The following is a 15,566-nucleotide window of genomic DNA, read 5'->3' as shown; positions in this document are numbered from 1 at the left end:
GAAAAGCATTCTGGAGTTTTTTTTTTAAGAAAAAAGAAGAAAAAAGAAAAGTACTTTGACATGTAAATAGTGATATAATTGCGTCAAGCTCAACGCCCTGTGACTCGTCAAACCATCTTTGTACGCAGTCCAGTCGCAGCACCCGGTTTCCTGTACTAACTTATGTAAACAGCCAAGAATCATGCCGGTGCGAAAATCAACCCAGACAAACTTCCTATGAATATCATACATTGTACACCCGAGCAAGAATCACAAGTCCCACAAGCTATGGAGTCGTCAGCAAACACGATACACTAAGCTTGTAAGTTTAGCTCAATACTAATAAACTGTTTGTTTTCCAAGTGTCAAAAAAGACTATGATCGCAGTGTGGGTCAAACACGATGTCGAAAAAAAAGTATTTCAAATCCACAAGTGCGATCCGCGTTTCAAGAACAACAATATCATTATAAACTGCTCGGATCCTCGCGACGAGTGCCGTTTTAAAAAAAAGCCAAGCATATAACCATAGCTTATGCATCCAGAGTGGACAAGAGAGTATACCCGTGTCCTCGGTTTTTCAAACCAAAAGCTCGGGGTGCACGCGAATCACGCGATGGTGAAGACGTGGACCAACATCTGACGGAGAGTATATTACCACTGTCAAATGTGATGAGCTTCACCTTCAGTTGCCGGAGCTGATTTGGGTCGTATAACCACAAAAACAGTTGCAGGCACAAGATTAAGCAGTGTGAAGATAGGCGTCCAGGGATACGATCGTCAGCTCATTCAATCTTACAGATTAAGATATAAACTACTCGCCATAGACTTTACACGATATTCAACCAGAGACATGACGACAGTCACGACACCTATGCTTACTTTGCCGTTGCCTCTATGAAAATTGCCAAGGAATCTCTTGGTTTTTTTTTCAAGCACGGCCAACAATTGAGTCTCATCATGAGTACATAAAGTTGCTTCAGCATCCAAGGAATGCTTCTTGCCCACCTACCGGTAAATAGTCGTAGGATTTCCACATCAGCTTCACGTATGTTCAGATGCAATCCAGATTAGAACCAAAAAGCACAGGTAGGTAAACAAGTCAGTCATCAATGTAAAAACATGAACATCCATGCAGCGCCTCGTGACCACGGCTCAACTCCTCGACAGAACCCTCCACCTCCAGCCCCTCAACAGCGCAAGGTCCTTATCGCTCATCTCGTAGTTGTCACTGTTCTCGATCTTTGATGAAAGCCTCTTGAGCCTCTTGGACAGCGTGCTGGCAACCCGCAGCGTCACTTCGTTCTGGAAGACGTACAAGACCGCAAACACCAGGAAGGTGGCCGACGCCAGCCGGCTGATGCCACTCCATCCGCCGCGCACCGAGTCCAGGACGCGCTGGACAAGGGATTTGCTGTGGAAAAAGGCGTACTCTGTGTCGTTGGACGTGCCCTCGCTGTTGGACTCTGGCCGTCGGAAGAGCCTGCGTACGGCCGGGATCAAGGTGCCGCTTTTTGCGTTGAGGTGATGGACGTGTAAGTTGAAATTTGGAAAAAAAAAACCATACACGACCAAAATATGGGAAGAAAAAAGAGAGACCACTCACATGAATCCTCCAATCAACCACCGCCTCCATCGATGCTGCCGAGCCAGGACGGCCATCTCCTTGACGTGGGCCCGCAACCTGCCCAGCTCCATGGCGACCACGCCGCTCTGCTCCTCCAGCGCAGGCCCCACCTCGACGTCCCCATCCCTCCGCCGCCGCTGCAGGCTGGCGTACTCCTTGACCGCGAACTCGGCACCAGCCCGCACGGCACCGAGGTCCCGCGGCATGGTGGTCGGCACCGGCGTGTGGTGAGTCAGCAACATCTCGCCCGGCGTCACGAACTGCGGCGACGAGTGCACCAGCGGCGGCTCCTGATGGTGCTGTTGTTGCTGCTGCTGCTGATGGTCGTAGTAGTGCTGCTGTGGTGGGGGCGGCTTGATGCCGACGGGGGCAGACGGAAGATACCCGGCGCCGGCGCTGGTGGTGTGGTGGTTCTGGCTGGTTCGGCCGGGCTGCTGCTGGCCGGGACCGCCAAAGTCGGGGTGCGGGGCAGACGCGGGAGGGGGCGGCGTGATGGCCGTCGCGCCGGGGACCGGGATCGGCGTCGTCGAGTTGTAACGTTGAGCTCCACATCTCCGACCCCCCTAAAGTCCGGCCCCTAAAAATATCTACTCAGCCACGTCAACCCTTTGTTTTATTTTATAAATATCTAGACGAATTTTTCACTTTAGAACTTGATTTTTGAAGATTCTTGCTCCAAACCTTCCAATGAAACAGTACACTGAAAATCAGCTTCTTGCTGCCATTTCTGACATAAGAAATGGCAAATCAGTTCACAAAACCTCGCAAAAATGGGGTATTCCTCGGAGTACCCTTCACGATCGTTTAAAGGGGGCCCAGTCAATTCAACAAGCGAAAAGATTTTGTCAAAGGCTTTCACAGGAGCAGGAAACCTATTTGGCAGATTGGGTACTTGCGCAGGCCGCGTTAGGCCTTCCGCCAACGCATCAAGAACTACGCTATTTTGCGGAACGAATTCTTCAGGCCGCCGGAGAAAGAAAAAGCCTTGGGAAACATTGGGTTAGCCGTTTTATAGCCCGATATCCAATTTTGAAAACCCAAAGACCCCGGCGAATAGAAAATGCCCGGGTTAATGGGGCTACAACCGAGGTAATTAAATCTTGGTGGTCCTATTTGAAAAATCCCGTTGTCGATACTATAAAACCGGCCAACCGTTGGAATATGGACGAAACAGGTATAATGGAAGGCAAAGGATCTAATGGCCTGGTGTTAGGGCGTAATAAAATCCGGCCATTACAGCGAAAAGAGCCTGGAACGCGGGGTTGGACGAGCATAATCGAATGTGTATCAGCTACGGGGGCTGTTATACCTCCCCTCGTTATATTTAAGGGGAAAAACGTACAGCAACAATGGTTTCCAGCTGATTTAAGTCCTTTCGATACCTGGCAATTTCATGCAACCGAAAACGGGTGGACAAATAATGAAACAGGTATCGAATGGTTAAAAAAGGTGTTTATTCCGTATACCCAACCTTTAACCCCTGAAAAGCGGTTATTAGTTCTGGATGGCCATGGATCACATATAACGGACGAATTTATGCTTCTTTGCTTGCAAAACAATATTCAACTCCTATATTTACCCCCTCATTCGTCACACGTTCTTCAACCGTTGGATTTATCGGTTTTTGGGCCGTTAAAGGAAGCTTATCGACGTCACCTGGGATTTGTAAACCAGTTTTGCTGTTCAACGGTTGTTGGGAAACGAAACTTTCTACTTTGCTATCGAAAAGCCAGATCAAAAGCATTTATAGCAAAAACCATTCAATCTGGTTGGCGTACGACGGGGTTATGGCCGGTGAACTTGGCAAAACCACTTTTAAACCCTTTTTTATTAGAAAATAGCAACGCCAACGTCGAAAAAGGTAAAAATAACGGCTTCCAAAGGGATAAAACACCGGAAAATCCAACCCAAAAAATTAACGACCAGTCTTTACTTATTTGGAAAACCCCTAAAACGACCCGAGATATTCGACTTCAACTACAGGAAATTTCCCGGTCCGAAAAAAGTAACGCCACTTCACGGCTTTTGTTTGCAAAAGTCCAAAAAAGCTTCGAAACCAAGGATATCTTATTGGCTGAAGCTCAGCAAAAAATCAGTTTGTTAAAAGCAAAATTGGAGGCGGTACGGCCGGTCAAAAGGAAAAGGGTGATTCCGGATCCCAACGAGCTTTTGGTCAGCAAAAAAAACGTTTATGAAGCACAGGAAAATAATAGGGACTGTTTAGAAGCTTTGAACGATGGAGAAGAGGTTAGCGAACCGGGAGAGCCTGACAATGATTGTATTATTGTGCGTTGATAGGTTTACATTTAAATCGGTTTATAAAAGGGGTATTTCGTCGTTACATTTTTCAAGGGGGCCGGACTTTAGGGGGGTCGGAGATGTGGAGCCCAACGTTAGTACTCGGCGGCGGCCCCCACGCCGGCATCAGCGGTCTGGTATGTGTGATGATGATCCATTGCATACGGGGTTGTATGCTAGGCCCCAGTCTTGTGGATCGCGGTTGCGGAATTCGCGGGATGCCTGTGATGGTTGCTCTTGGTTGAGACTTGCTTTTGGTCTTTTTTTTTTTTTTTTTTTTTTTTTTTGCGACTTTTGGTTGACCTGTTTGCAACTACCCGTACTCGCCTATGCAAATATACTCCGTAATGCGAGAATGACTGCAAGCCACCGCTTCCGCCAAGGACGGGAAGGCGGTGAGGCCGTGGATGGCAACAACGTACGGAGTTCAGAGCCGTGTTCAGGCGGTGAGAGAGAGAGAGAGAGCGCAATCACAGAAGATCAACTTGGTCAATGCGGAATGAACAGGCCACCAAAAGGCCCCTGGGAAATGAGGCTGTCACCAGGAGGGAGGGCTAGGATGTTTCCCCACGTCACTGACTTGACTACGACCCCAGGTAAGGCAGATTGGGAGCCCTGGACACTGGGAGCTGGTTGCCTGGCTGGGTTGTTTTAATCGCAGTGATCTTCCAAGGTCATGACAGGCAAAAACATCGGCCTCCAACCTGAACAAACCCAACGGCTCAGAACGCCCGAAAAACTGGGTGAGATCAGCGAACCCCCGCGATGCACATTGCACCAATGAGATGCTTCTTGTAAGCGCCGGGGGGGCTGCCACCTCAGCTACTCCGTATGTCTACCTGGCTCTGCATATCCCCTAATGCGAGACTCCAATAGGTAAAGGTATCCGTGTGCAATTTTTCATCGCCCCGGCCCGGGACGCTGGGGGGGATAGATGGTCTCGGCTGGCCCGGAAGGGCGGAAGTCTGATTTTGGTGGTACGCCCCGACCCGCCGAAACCGTGTTTGGCCGGGGAAGAGAGTCCGTCTCCTGTGTTTTTTTTCCTTCTCTTTTTTTTGTGGACCCCGCAAGAATCCTGGATTCCTGGGGCCTCAAATGACGAGAGCATGATGAATCACGAATCTGTCGGATTTTTATTTGTTTATTTCACACACAAAAACGACTTTCCATTTCTGGTCTGGTCGAGCGAAACCTGGGACGGGACGTGGAGGCGCAAATCCGATTTACGAATCAAAAGGACCACATCTCTTGTGCTCGACATGGGGTGGTGGAAACCAAATCGCGTGTCGGTGGGCCTCTCACCCCCCCCGAGGGGATACGATACCAACCTGAACTCGGAAGGTTCTTCCAACCTCGGTACTGTAGGCTTTGTTTGGACTTCTCACCGCTCGCCCGTGTTCTGGCCTCCATTTGACGTGGGGAAGGTTTTGGGGGTCAAATAAGATTGGTAGGTACCCAACTGCCGGGCACCTGTCTTCGCTGTATTCGCTGTTTTGGTGTCATTTGCTGCTTTAATGCGCCACTCTGTTTTTGGAAATGTTGCGCAAATTAAATACAAGAAAGAAGAACAAGAAGAAAAACATGAAGCATTTTCACGTTTCATTTGAATCCTCGCGAATCACGTAATTACCGTTGCTGCTGCTTTGCTTTGCTCTGCTCTGCTTTGCTTTGCAGCAGCCGGCTGGAGAAACAAAACGAAAAAAAAGCGACGGAAATCATGTCCCCGGAAAAAAGACTCGAATCCCTGTCTTCCCACGGTCCTGCGTCCCTGGGTAAAGGCCGAAGACAAGCATTCCCGCGGACAAAACACCCGAGAGTATGAAATTCTGTCAGCCGATCGTCAACATGACAATTGCGACAGAAAACAACATAGGAAAAAAAAGCTACACCCCCTGCGGACAATCAATCATGCAAGGGGGATCTTCATTGGTGTATTGGGTACTCTCTGTAACCTGTGCGAATAAAAAAAAAGGAAAAAAGAAGCGCAAGAAAAAGCGGTTGGGTGCTTGACCTGGCCTCATCCGATGCGACGGCGTCGTCGGGAAGCCCCTTTCGCCCACTTCCTTTTCGTCAGGCGGCGGCGGCCGCCATTCTATTAAAACCCGCCACATCCAGGATGCTGCGCTCCAGACGCCCACCTGGGTTCCTGATTGTACCGCGTACCACCGCAGCTAATTGACTCGCATTCAAAGTGGCAGACACACGTGTAGATACATGCATCGTGGTTTTGATTTCTCTGCACAGCAGATGCGGTAAACATGGGCAATCCAATCGCTTGGATGGAATATCTCTAGAACAAAGCAGATTGTGAATTTCGGCCACGTATTCTATCCACCTTGGATTTTCTGGATAACCATGACACGGCCGAGAGTTTGAAGCAAGACCCCAAACGGTCCGTCATGTTGACCCCCAGTTCCATTGGAGCCGATCCATTTTCGGGCGTGGCGGACCACTTTCACGCGACGGACCTAGCCGTCTATCTGGCCACCTGTTTCTCCAACCAAAAAAAAAAAAAAAAAAAAAAAAAAAAAAAAAAAAAAGGCCAACACGATCAACCGAAATCACAATCTCTTGATGCAATGTATGTAATTCATTTTCGCAAGCGCATAGATGCAGGTACCAAAACGCCTTGTCCGTCAGCCTACAGCCCCCCCTGAGCAAGAAAAAAAGTCAACTACGGTAATTGCTGTACCGGTACAGTAGTAAACCAGGCAGGGTGCCGACGTGCGTGCGTGTGTACCCCAGAATAGGTGTCCGGGTTAGTGGGTCCCAATTGCGACGAAGAAACATCAGACGAGACAGCGACGCAGAATTCCCCCTCCCGGCACCCACGACAGATTTTAGGCTAAGATGACTCCGGCGACAGCAAGATTCAACCTAGACAGATGAGGAAAGTAGCTTTTTTGTTGATGTTGTTGAGAAATTGAATTTGGGTTACGGCACGATGCATATATAGTAGATGGTGAACAGAAGAGCCGGCTGCTTTGCTATCCGACGGAAGGAGGATAAACAACACAGAAATAACCCCGTCGACCCCGATTGGACCCGACACTTGAGGTATGTTACGTCGTTACCCAAGGGGCATCCGTTTTTAGAACGACATCGCTTCCATACTGTGCCTCCGCCGTCAGCAAATTCCCATGTGCGTGCGTGCGTACCTTAGCTCCGGACTTTTCTGGGATCATCTGGGTAACAGGCAGGCAGCTGCGGTAAATGAGGTGCGGCGGCGGCGGGGGCGGGCGACTGCAAGAGAGAGAAAAAAAAAATGAAATGTGCTGAAAAGGCCGGGGTTTGATGGTCTCGGCATTGCGTGTTCGAGCCGGATGCTGTGCGAAAAAAATCTGGGGCAATTTTGGGCACGAGTCGTACCGAATACAGTACATGAGACCGAGCATACATTCATTCGTTATCTTGGCATCGCTGCTTCGCATCCGTCCGAGGACTAGAGTTGTTGAAATCCACTTGGATACCTACATGGGACAGATGACCTACCTACCTTACCTGGTAGGTAACAAAGTGTCGTTCTATAGTTTTGTCGTAATCTCTTTGGATCTGTCGAATTCTTAGATCTTTGCAGGCCAATGATGACCAGTTGTGGGAAAAAAGGGGCCCGCGGTACATTGGCTCCGTAAACTGACCTGACCTACCTTGCTACTTGTAAGCTGAGCGAGCATCCTTCTCAATCGCCGAAGGTCGGGCACAAACATCAGTCAGCTGGCAAGGAAGGGAAAGCACCCAAATTAGGGCCAAAGACACGGAGGGAAGTGGCTCCCGGGTCCGCGCGGCTGCGTCATCACCCCCTAACTTCAGCGCCTCAGCGCCGCAACAACGCTTCCGGGTAAGCTGTGGATCGGGTCGGATGCCAATGGTGAAATTTGAAATTTAATTGGTGATGTGCGGATGTGATAGGTAGCGAACACAGCAGTACCCGTAAATAATCCTCTACAAGAATTGGACGTTGTTTGACCATTTCCAGTCGCCCGAAAACAAGGTTTTTTTTTTCAGGTCCGAGGTGGCTTGCATTGCAGGTGGACGACGTGAGGGAGGCCCGAAAATCCAAATGCGTCCGCCAGGCAATCAATGATGATGAATCGACACGACGGAAGGCCGGACTTGCAGGGGTCCCAGTATCCGCTTCGTGAACAGCCTGAGGCAGGTACAACGGAGAAGCGGCCCCACCTATTTTTGGGCTCGCTGGGGGCGCGACCACACACACCTCCGGTTCGAGTTTCAAGCCGCTTCTCCTGGTACAACCTGAGTGCTTTTCAGGGTCTACCTTCTTGTCTAGGTATTTTGGAGCCGCGGTCTTTTTCCTCGTTGCCTGTTTGTGTTCGGATGGCCCGACCGGTCGCCACCCCAACTCCGGTAGAATCTTTTGTAAAAGGCAAAAAAGAAAAAGTCTAACGGTGTGAGAAAGGCGAGGTGATTTACTTTATTAAAGATAGATAGGAAGGATGCAATGGATTGTATCATAAGTTGAGGGAGGGAGGAATGGATTGTTTTTCGTCTTCGGTTACGCCGGGATGTTGCACCCTCGAGTCTCCGGGATGAGGAGGAAAAAAAAAGGAAAAAAAAAGGAAAGCACTTGGCGCAAAAACGCAATGGAGGCGGGCGCCACTCGCCGCAGCTCCAGCACCGCCCGATTCCCAGCCAGCCCCCGAGTCGGATTAGGTAGAAACAGAAGAAAAATGACGCTGACATTGCAGCCGGAATCCATATGACGTCCACAATTCTAAGGTCGCTGTTTTGGGCGTACTAAATAGGAGTTAAACAATTGGACGATTCCGCGACCCTTCAGGTTAAATTTACCGCTCGCTTGACAGGACAGCGTTCATGTGCCGTCTCACCCTGAAGCAACAAAAGCAGGCAAATGCGGGCACGGCGGGAATTTGTGTGTCTGGGACCGTGAGTTTGGAAGTGGGTCCACACGGAACACTGGGCTGCGAGCCGGAGTAAGGACGGGCGGTCTCTGGACCTGGCGTTTTATCGCCGGTGTGGTGCCGTCAGGACGCGAGGGAAATTAAATCGCGTTGGTGGCCTCGAATCCAAGTCGCTTTCAGCCTCGATCAAAGGGAGACGTAAATGACCTCGACTTGTTTAACGACTTCTTTGTCTGGGTTAGCTGTTTTAGTAAGGGCCGCCGAGGGAAAAAAAGTGTCACGTCCGGGGCACGGCCGCAGGAATCGTAGGCTCTTCTTTGGTGCGTAACAGAAAGAAATGTACGTCAGCTAGGTACCTACCGCACCCAGGTACAGCACCTAGTAAGCCATTGTACCGGTAGCAAGCAACAGACAGATGGCGAGGGCGGCCCGCGGCTGTTCCTGCTCCCTCCAGCGGTTGTCACTGGCTGCTGACTCCAGAAGCGGCCAGAGAGCAGCGCCCAGACCACCAACCAGACACGCCCACCTACAGTTAAAGCGCCAACTCCACTTTCCCGATTTTCACACCTCGGGCAGGGCCCAGCATCGGGGTCTCTTCCCCAAAAATTGACCCCGGCATCATCAGCCGATCCGCCCGGTCGTGGGAGAAAGTGCAATATATTGGCGCTGCCTGGTGCCTCAGGTCAGTGCTCTGCTTCGCTCCACGCCCGCCGCTGCCACTGCGATTGCCGCCGCTTCCTTTCGCGTTTCTCGACTGCTTCGAATTTTTTTTTTTTGAATGATTCGAATTGGTTTAATTTATTGAATAGGAGAATAATGAAATCAGTGAAATTTTGACAAACTCCAAATTTGAGCACCAAAAGAAAAAAGAAGCAAAACACTGCCCAGCTGGACCCCCTCTACGTTCAGTCCGGCTTCGACCTGCTGCTGCTCTGAACAGAAACTGAGGCCCGTTGCTGCCTCCCGAGCGCCTGGTCCGTCATTCCGCGTGCAGCGCCCGCCCGCAGAAGCCCGCCGCCCTTTTTCTACCCTCGCACCGCCCACCCCCAATTCCTTCCCTCAACAACCCGCCCCCTTCCTCCTTCCAATTTTTTAATTCTTCTACTCCGCATCTACCAAATCTTCAAGGCCCCGTGTCCGAGTTCAAATCTCGACCGCCCCTTCCGAATCCACCTCCGTCAACATTTTCTCCCACCACTTTTTTTTCCACAACTGCAACTTGGCACATCCGGTAAAACACCCCGGACTCACAAACATCATCGGCGTCAACTGGCTATTGAAGTCGTGATTTCTTTCTCTCTTGTTCTTTATTACTTTCTTGTTGCTCTCCTTTTTTGACGACAACGAAACCCCAAGACGAAATTCCATCATTGACGCGCGTGTCTGCCGTCAAACCCGCTTGCAATCGCCGCTCAACCACTGCGCTTCGCCCACGATGGCGTCGGTTGTGCGTGCCACCGCCCTCAGGGCCGGCGGCGCCTGTGTGCGCTGCCGAAAGGGCAAGACAAAGTGCGTCTACGAAAACGGTCGCGCTCCTTGCAAGAACTGCGCCAAGGGAATGCATGACTGCTATCTACCCTCCGAGTCGATGAGCCACGGCGGTCATGGAGTATCGCCTGCTCGGGTTCCTCAGCGATCAAGGGAGTCTCTGCCCAGCGATGCGCGCAGTGTTGGCCCGTCGGCCGAGCGAAATGTCGGTGGACAGGGCGGATCGAGTGCATCGCGTCACACAGGCACGACAAGCGAGAAGTACGTGTTAGTATTGATTTATCGTTTGCTGCCCCTTATTTGCTTTTTGCCTTTGTTCGGCGTTTTTTTCTGCATTCTCTCCTGCACACAGTTTGCGCGCTTCTTGTTTGCGCTCCTTCCAATTTCGTGTCCCTCTTTTTTTCCCTTGGTTTTTCTGCGGCTCCCTGCCCTCCCAATTCCACCTGGTTGACCTGCCGACTCCGGCCGGAGCTGCTGGGGCGCGCTCGCGTCATGTGCGTCAACCCCCCGCTTCGGCTCATGGTTGCCTGTCTTGCCTGCTACACGCATTGCGCTCACTCACTACTCATGCGCTCAAATCACACACATGCACATTCGCAACTTTACCCTGCTGTCGTCGTTTTACTTCCCCTTGGTCTCCTCGATTCGGTTTCCTTTTTCTGTCGGTTTCTCACCCGCATTCGGATGTGCGTGGCCACAGGCATGCACCGGCAAGCTGCGGGTGTGTGGCCGGGCAAATCAAACACGAGACTGCCGCTCGCTTTCTTGGCCTTCTCTGTGGGCCTTGGGGGAAGTTCTGGGCTTGTGCGCTGCTTTTCGCTCGGCCGCTCGGTTTCCTCCGCCACCACCCCCCGGCCCTCAGCCCATTTGTTGTTACCTTTTGCCTAACCCTGACGCGGCCGAGTCGCTTCGCCGTGGCTTCCGACACTGGCTGGGCGCAAAGTGCACGGTCCCCAGACGAGTCCAGCCCCCGCTCTAATTCCCACCCCCCTTTCATCCTCCCTTATTCCTGCACCTCTTGTCCTGACTTGGCGTGCCATCGGGTCTTCCGTCATCTCCGTGCCGATCGTGCACGCCCTCATTTTTTTTCATCTATTGGGCAACAGACCGATACCTGCGACACTGCGGAACCCCGAATCCTTACTTCGTTTCTTTTAAGAGAAAGCATCACTTCGGGCGATCGCACTGCGAAATTATTTTATTTTGTTTTATTCGACAAGAAAAAAAATCAAGACAGGAAATCATAGTGACTAACAAAAAATGTTGTCTCGGCAGGTTGACTCCGGAGTTGTTGGCCGAATGCGAGCGCGTCGTCAGCAAGACGATCCCGGCTTGTGTCGCCTTTCACAAGCCTTCGTTCATTCAGCAGCTCAAGGGTAATACTATGGACCTCACCATGGTCAATGCGCTGCTGACTATGGCATCCCGGTAAGTTTTGGTCCGCGTCCATTTGTTCAGTCTTGTGTTGGTCCGGGGTCACAGATACCGCAGCCCACATCAGATCGGACCACCCTTGGCAAAATAACGTACTAACCACCAATTTTATGCGGCCCCAGGCACTCTCCCGTCCTCATCCGGAGGTACGGCTCGCATGGTGGCGCCACTGGTGCCGCTGAGCATTTCGCACTCAAGTCCATCAACGGCATCATGCAAGGGCTTGACCATCCCAGTCTTGCCGACATCCAAGCAATCTGTCTGTTGGTAATTCATGAATGGGGAAGCCGCAATGCCGTTCGTGCTTACATCTACCTGGGCCAAGCCGCCCGCATGGCCCAGATGTACCGCGTCGCCCACGCGCACGAGCAGTCCGAGCCACAGCAGTTCGTGCAGTCGGAATCCTTCCGACGCACCATGTGGTTGATCTACATCCTGGATTGTTTCCTCACTGCAAGCCCCGGCAGGCACCCCGCACTGTCTCAGCGCGATGTTCGCGACATGGCCCTTCCGTGCCTGGACATGAACTACACGTTCGACAGTCCCGCTTTCGTCCGGACCCTCGACGGCACTCTGCCGAGCCAGGCTCCGCACGGTACCGTACCGGCAGAGGTTGGAGAGTTTGGCCACTTTGTCCTTGCAACCAAGGCCTGGCGCAATGTGATTGAACTGATGACCACGACGACGCTGGCGACCTTCACGGAGGATCGCTGCCAGATCCTCGAGGCTGAGATCGAAAACATTCGTTCATCTCTACCCCCGCACTTCTCGGACAAGCCCGGCCAGATTGCTGTCCACATCACGATGGGTAGCGGTTATACCTATGCTATGATTCACTGCCTGCTGCACTGTGCTTCCATCTTCCTCAATCGCCGTCGTATTCTGCAAGACGTCAGCGCCGAGGGCTTCTCCGCCGACGCCTGGAGGGCTTCAGGCCGTGCGCAGCTCGCCGATCAAATATTTGGTGCTGCACACAGCATCGTGTCCATGTTGACGGCACTGGAGGGTGGAGCTGAGAAAGACTCGATCTTGTGTTTCCCCATCTTCATGCTCTTCGCCGCCTTTACCTCGGGCGCGGCTGTGGCTTACCTCCAGCTCAAGGGCCTGACACCGGCCGATGTACGCGAGACCACTTCCACCATAGTACGGGACGTCTTCCGCTTCCTCAAGGACGGTGCCGACTGCTGGCCGCTGATTGTGCCATGGCAACGCCACTTGTCTGTCATGGCCAAGGTCCTCAAAGAGTACACGGCTCGCATCGACCGAGAAGAGTCACCCGACGGAGCCAAGGCCCGCGCGTCACCATCCATTAAGGACGATGTTTCGTCACAGCCTGATACCAGCACGGCCGACGTCATGGATTACGATCAGACCGATAACAGCACGGGACACGGCTCTGCGGCCCATGGCGGTCAACCACACCCGACGATTGAGGGTGGACGAGACGGCAGCGAGCCGCCTGCCGCCCCTCGTAGGCCTGGTATCGCTACCATCAATGGCGGGTCTGCCGGCAACTCCACACCTGCCACTGGCAGCCCTGCACCGATGCCGGCCCGGGAGAGCGGAAGCATGAAGATTGATAGCCCCGATCCAAATGACGCCGCTTCGGGTGGCTCGTCGTCGACGGCCAAGAACGGAAGCAATGGCCCCCCTGCCCAGCAAGAACCCGCAATCGACTCGGCTGATCTGTGCGCAGCATTCGAGCGCCAGCTGCTTGAGTTGGACGACCTGGCGGCGTTCATGGGTGGCGGGGTGTGAGTGACTCTGCCCATTCAGCAAACTTGCTCATATTGTCTTTTCTCAAAATTCAGTAACAGGCTCTTTTGTTGTTTGCTTGGCAGAGCTGACTTAACATCTGGTGAAACAGGGCACCTAATTCCTGAACGTCTGGTTTCTACCGTTACCGAAACGGACGATGGATATTAGACTCGGTTAATGTGTACGAGGCGCAAAAGAAAAGATGGTGTTGATTGCGGTGCCAGATGGGCCAGGAGGAGGATCGTTTGTCTTCACATAGCGTGCGGATGCTCTTTTCACACAGCGTTGTACTTGACATTTTGTCATTCTTCTTTGTCCACCTTTTTTCAATTTTTCTTTCATGGGTTTTCTTGATGTGGGTGGTCGGATTGTGGCTTTCGGTGGGATTTTCCTATTGAGTTTTTCAGGTGGGAGAATGGCGCTGGTTGCTCACCCTAGGGGTTTTGTTTGTCTAATTTTTCGTTTGTCATATTTGGGCATTTTTTTGTGTCTTGTTTGCGTATACCACTTTACAGCCTCCTGGGGGAAAGGAAAGGGGGCTCCTGCTGCTTATCCTTGGCGTAATTTTCCTTAATTCATATCATTTTTATACAGTTCTTGGCGCGCTCTCGAGACTTACTTTTCCGTCGAAGACGATGGTTTGTCCAGTACTTTTATTGTAACTTATGGCGACGACTGCTCTTTTTTGGCTTCTCGCCTTCTTCTGAAATCGAGAGCCATGTACCATAGTTTGTTTTATTTTGATTCCAAAGGCAATACAATGGAGTTGACTGGTTTAGGAGAAACTAGTTGTGGCCATGTACTGATAGTTAAGCCTTGCATACCTAGGCAGGTTGCCATTACAACCAGCACATGCAGGTGCAGGGCGAGGACACATGTGAGAGGCTGGGGTTTGTTGCTCAAAAAAAAGACCAAAACTTGTGGAGAGAAAACAAATTTGACCAGAAAACTATTTTGAACATTTCGTCCGTCCTTCACTCACGTCGCCGCCCTTGATCCATCCACCCTGCGCTTGTCATACTATCGAACACAACCCTTACGATATCGATCCTTACCCCTTTTTCCAGCTGACAGAGCAAAGGACAAGACAAAATGCATGCCTACAAAGCCTGGCTGGCCCTGACAGCCCTGACGACAGGCCTAGCACGGTCGCAACCACACGAATGCTACCCGTCGAGGGACGAGTACAACTGCACGCTCTCGCTGCTGGCGGACCTGCAGAGCTACCGGCAGCTCATCGGGCTCTGGGATTCGGATTGCCGCCGGATCGGGGGCGTGGGCACCGATCAGCAGTGGGAGCCGGCGGCGGCCCGATGGAGCATCGGCGGGCGCGGGCTCGAGCACACGGTCGAGCTCGTCATCACGCGGGATAGCACGCCGCAGCGACCCGACGGCGGGTTTTGGTACGGTGGCGACTGGTACTATCTCGACCGCGGCTGGCTTTACGACTGTGCGGACGCAGACAGGAGGACTGCGTGCACGCAGGTGGAGTTTAGGTGCAAGGAGTTTTGAGAGAGGGATGATCTTTTTTTTTTGCTTTTTGTTTGGGTGGCTGGTAGGTTTTTATGTTATCTCGCGATCTGCGGCTTTTTTCCCTTTTCTTTTCTACTACTTTTGGTATATGGATGTGCAGGTCAAATTTCAACTAACAAAAATGATCAAAAAGGAGTTTCATCTCTAGGTAAATTGACATTTAAGTTAACGATCGACAAGGCGAGATTGGATGAGGAGAATGCCCCCATTTCCAGGAGTTGTCAACCCGGTCGCGGAATAGATCAGGTGGACAAAGATTCCAATCTAAGCTCAACCCTGCTGTTGCGGTTCCAGAGATCGGAGACAAAAAAAAACCAATAATGAATAATGCGCGAGAATATTCTTCCTGCGCGCGTGGTGGGGGTCTTTGGGGGTGGGTCCCATTTTCAACAAGCTTTGTGGGGATCAAAAAGGCTTGTCGCTATGCCAAATCTTGGCTTACGAAGTCCAGTCGTGTTGCGAATGGTGTGGGGGAAAAGGTGGGAGGGAGGGAAACATTGCCTGGGGACCAGCCTGCTGAAGACTGGATGGCATCGGCTTGAGTCGAGCAATGTTGTGGGGCAGAAGATGG

At 51.8% G+C, this 15,566-nt stretch overlaps 3 protein-coding genes across 3 annotated transcripts; 2 read left to right on the top strand and 1 right to left on the bottom strand.

Annotated features, from left to right (window-relative positions):
• Positions 1-1,132: 1,132 nt before the first annotated feature.
• MGG_14162 (uncharacterized protein) lies at positions 1,133-4,034 on the bottom strand (the record flags this gene model as incomplete). Its single annotated transcript, XM_003720368.1, has 3 exons — positions 2,079-4,034; positions 1,584-2,041; positions 1,133-1,487 (listed from the first exon to the last, which is right to left on the bottom strand). The coding sequence occupies exons 1-3, from the start codon at positions 2,154-2,156 to the stop codon at positions 1,133-1,135; spliced, it is 891 nt and encodes a 296-aa protein (XP_003720416.1). The 5' UTR covers positions 2,157-4,034.
• Positions 4,035-9,497: 5,463 nt separating this feature from the next.
• On the top strand, positions 9,498-14,554 carry MGG_17841 (uncharacterized protein). The gene is made up of 3 exons (XM_003720367.1): positions 9,498-10,531; positions 11,546-11,698; positions 11,827-14,554. Exons 1-3 carry the CDS (start codon positions 10,218-10,220, stop codon positions 13,460-13,462), a joined length of 2,103 nt encoding a protein of 700 aa, XP_003720415.1. The 5' UTR covers positions 9,498-10,217; the 3' UTR covers positions 13,463-14,554.
• Positions 14,538-15,500, top strand: MGG_17840 (uncharacterized protein). Its single transcript, XM_003720366.1, has 2 exons — positions 14,538-15,017; positions 15,129-15,500. Exon 1 carries the CDS (start codon positions 14,555-14,557, stop codon positions 14,972-14,974), a length of 420 nt encoding a protein of 139 aa, XP_003720414.1. The 5' UTR covers positions 14,538-14,554; the 3' UTR covers positions 14,975-15,017; positions 15,129-15,500.
• Positions 15,501-15,566: the final 66 nt, after the last annotated feature.

The sequence above is a fragment of the Pyricularia oryzae genome, chromosome 6 (genome assembly GCF_000002495.2).
Source record: "Pyricularia oryzae 70-15 chromosome 6, whole genome shotgun sequence".
NCBI classification, from domain to species: domain Eukaryota; kingdom Fungi; phylum Ascomycota; class Sordariomycetes; order Magnaporthales; family Pyriculariaceae; genus Pyricularia; species Pyricularia oryzae.
Note: the sequence above shows the minus strand (reverse complement) of the source record. Positions and strands in the feature narration are given on the sequence as shown.

Bases quoted from the DNA above. Each gene is read 5' to 3' on its own strand.
- MGG_17841 (XM_003720367.1), top strand. From the start codon at position 10,218: ATGGCGTCGGTTGTGCGTGCCACCGCCCTCAGGGCCGGCGGCGCCTGT. The intron at 10,532-11,545 runs GTACGTGTTAGT...TTGTCTCGGCAG, and splicing joins ACAGGCACGACAAGCGAGAA to GTTGACTCCGGAGTTGTTGG. The intron at 11,699-11,826 runs GTAAGTTTTGGT...ATGCGGCCCCAG, and splicing joins CTGCTGACTATGGCATCCCG to GCACTCTCCCGTCCTCATCC.
- MGG_17840 (XM_003720366.1), top strand. From the start codon at position 14,555: ATGCATGCCTACAAAGCCTGGCTGGCCCTGACAGCCCTGACGACAGGC.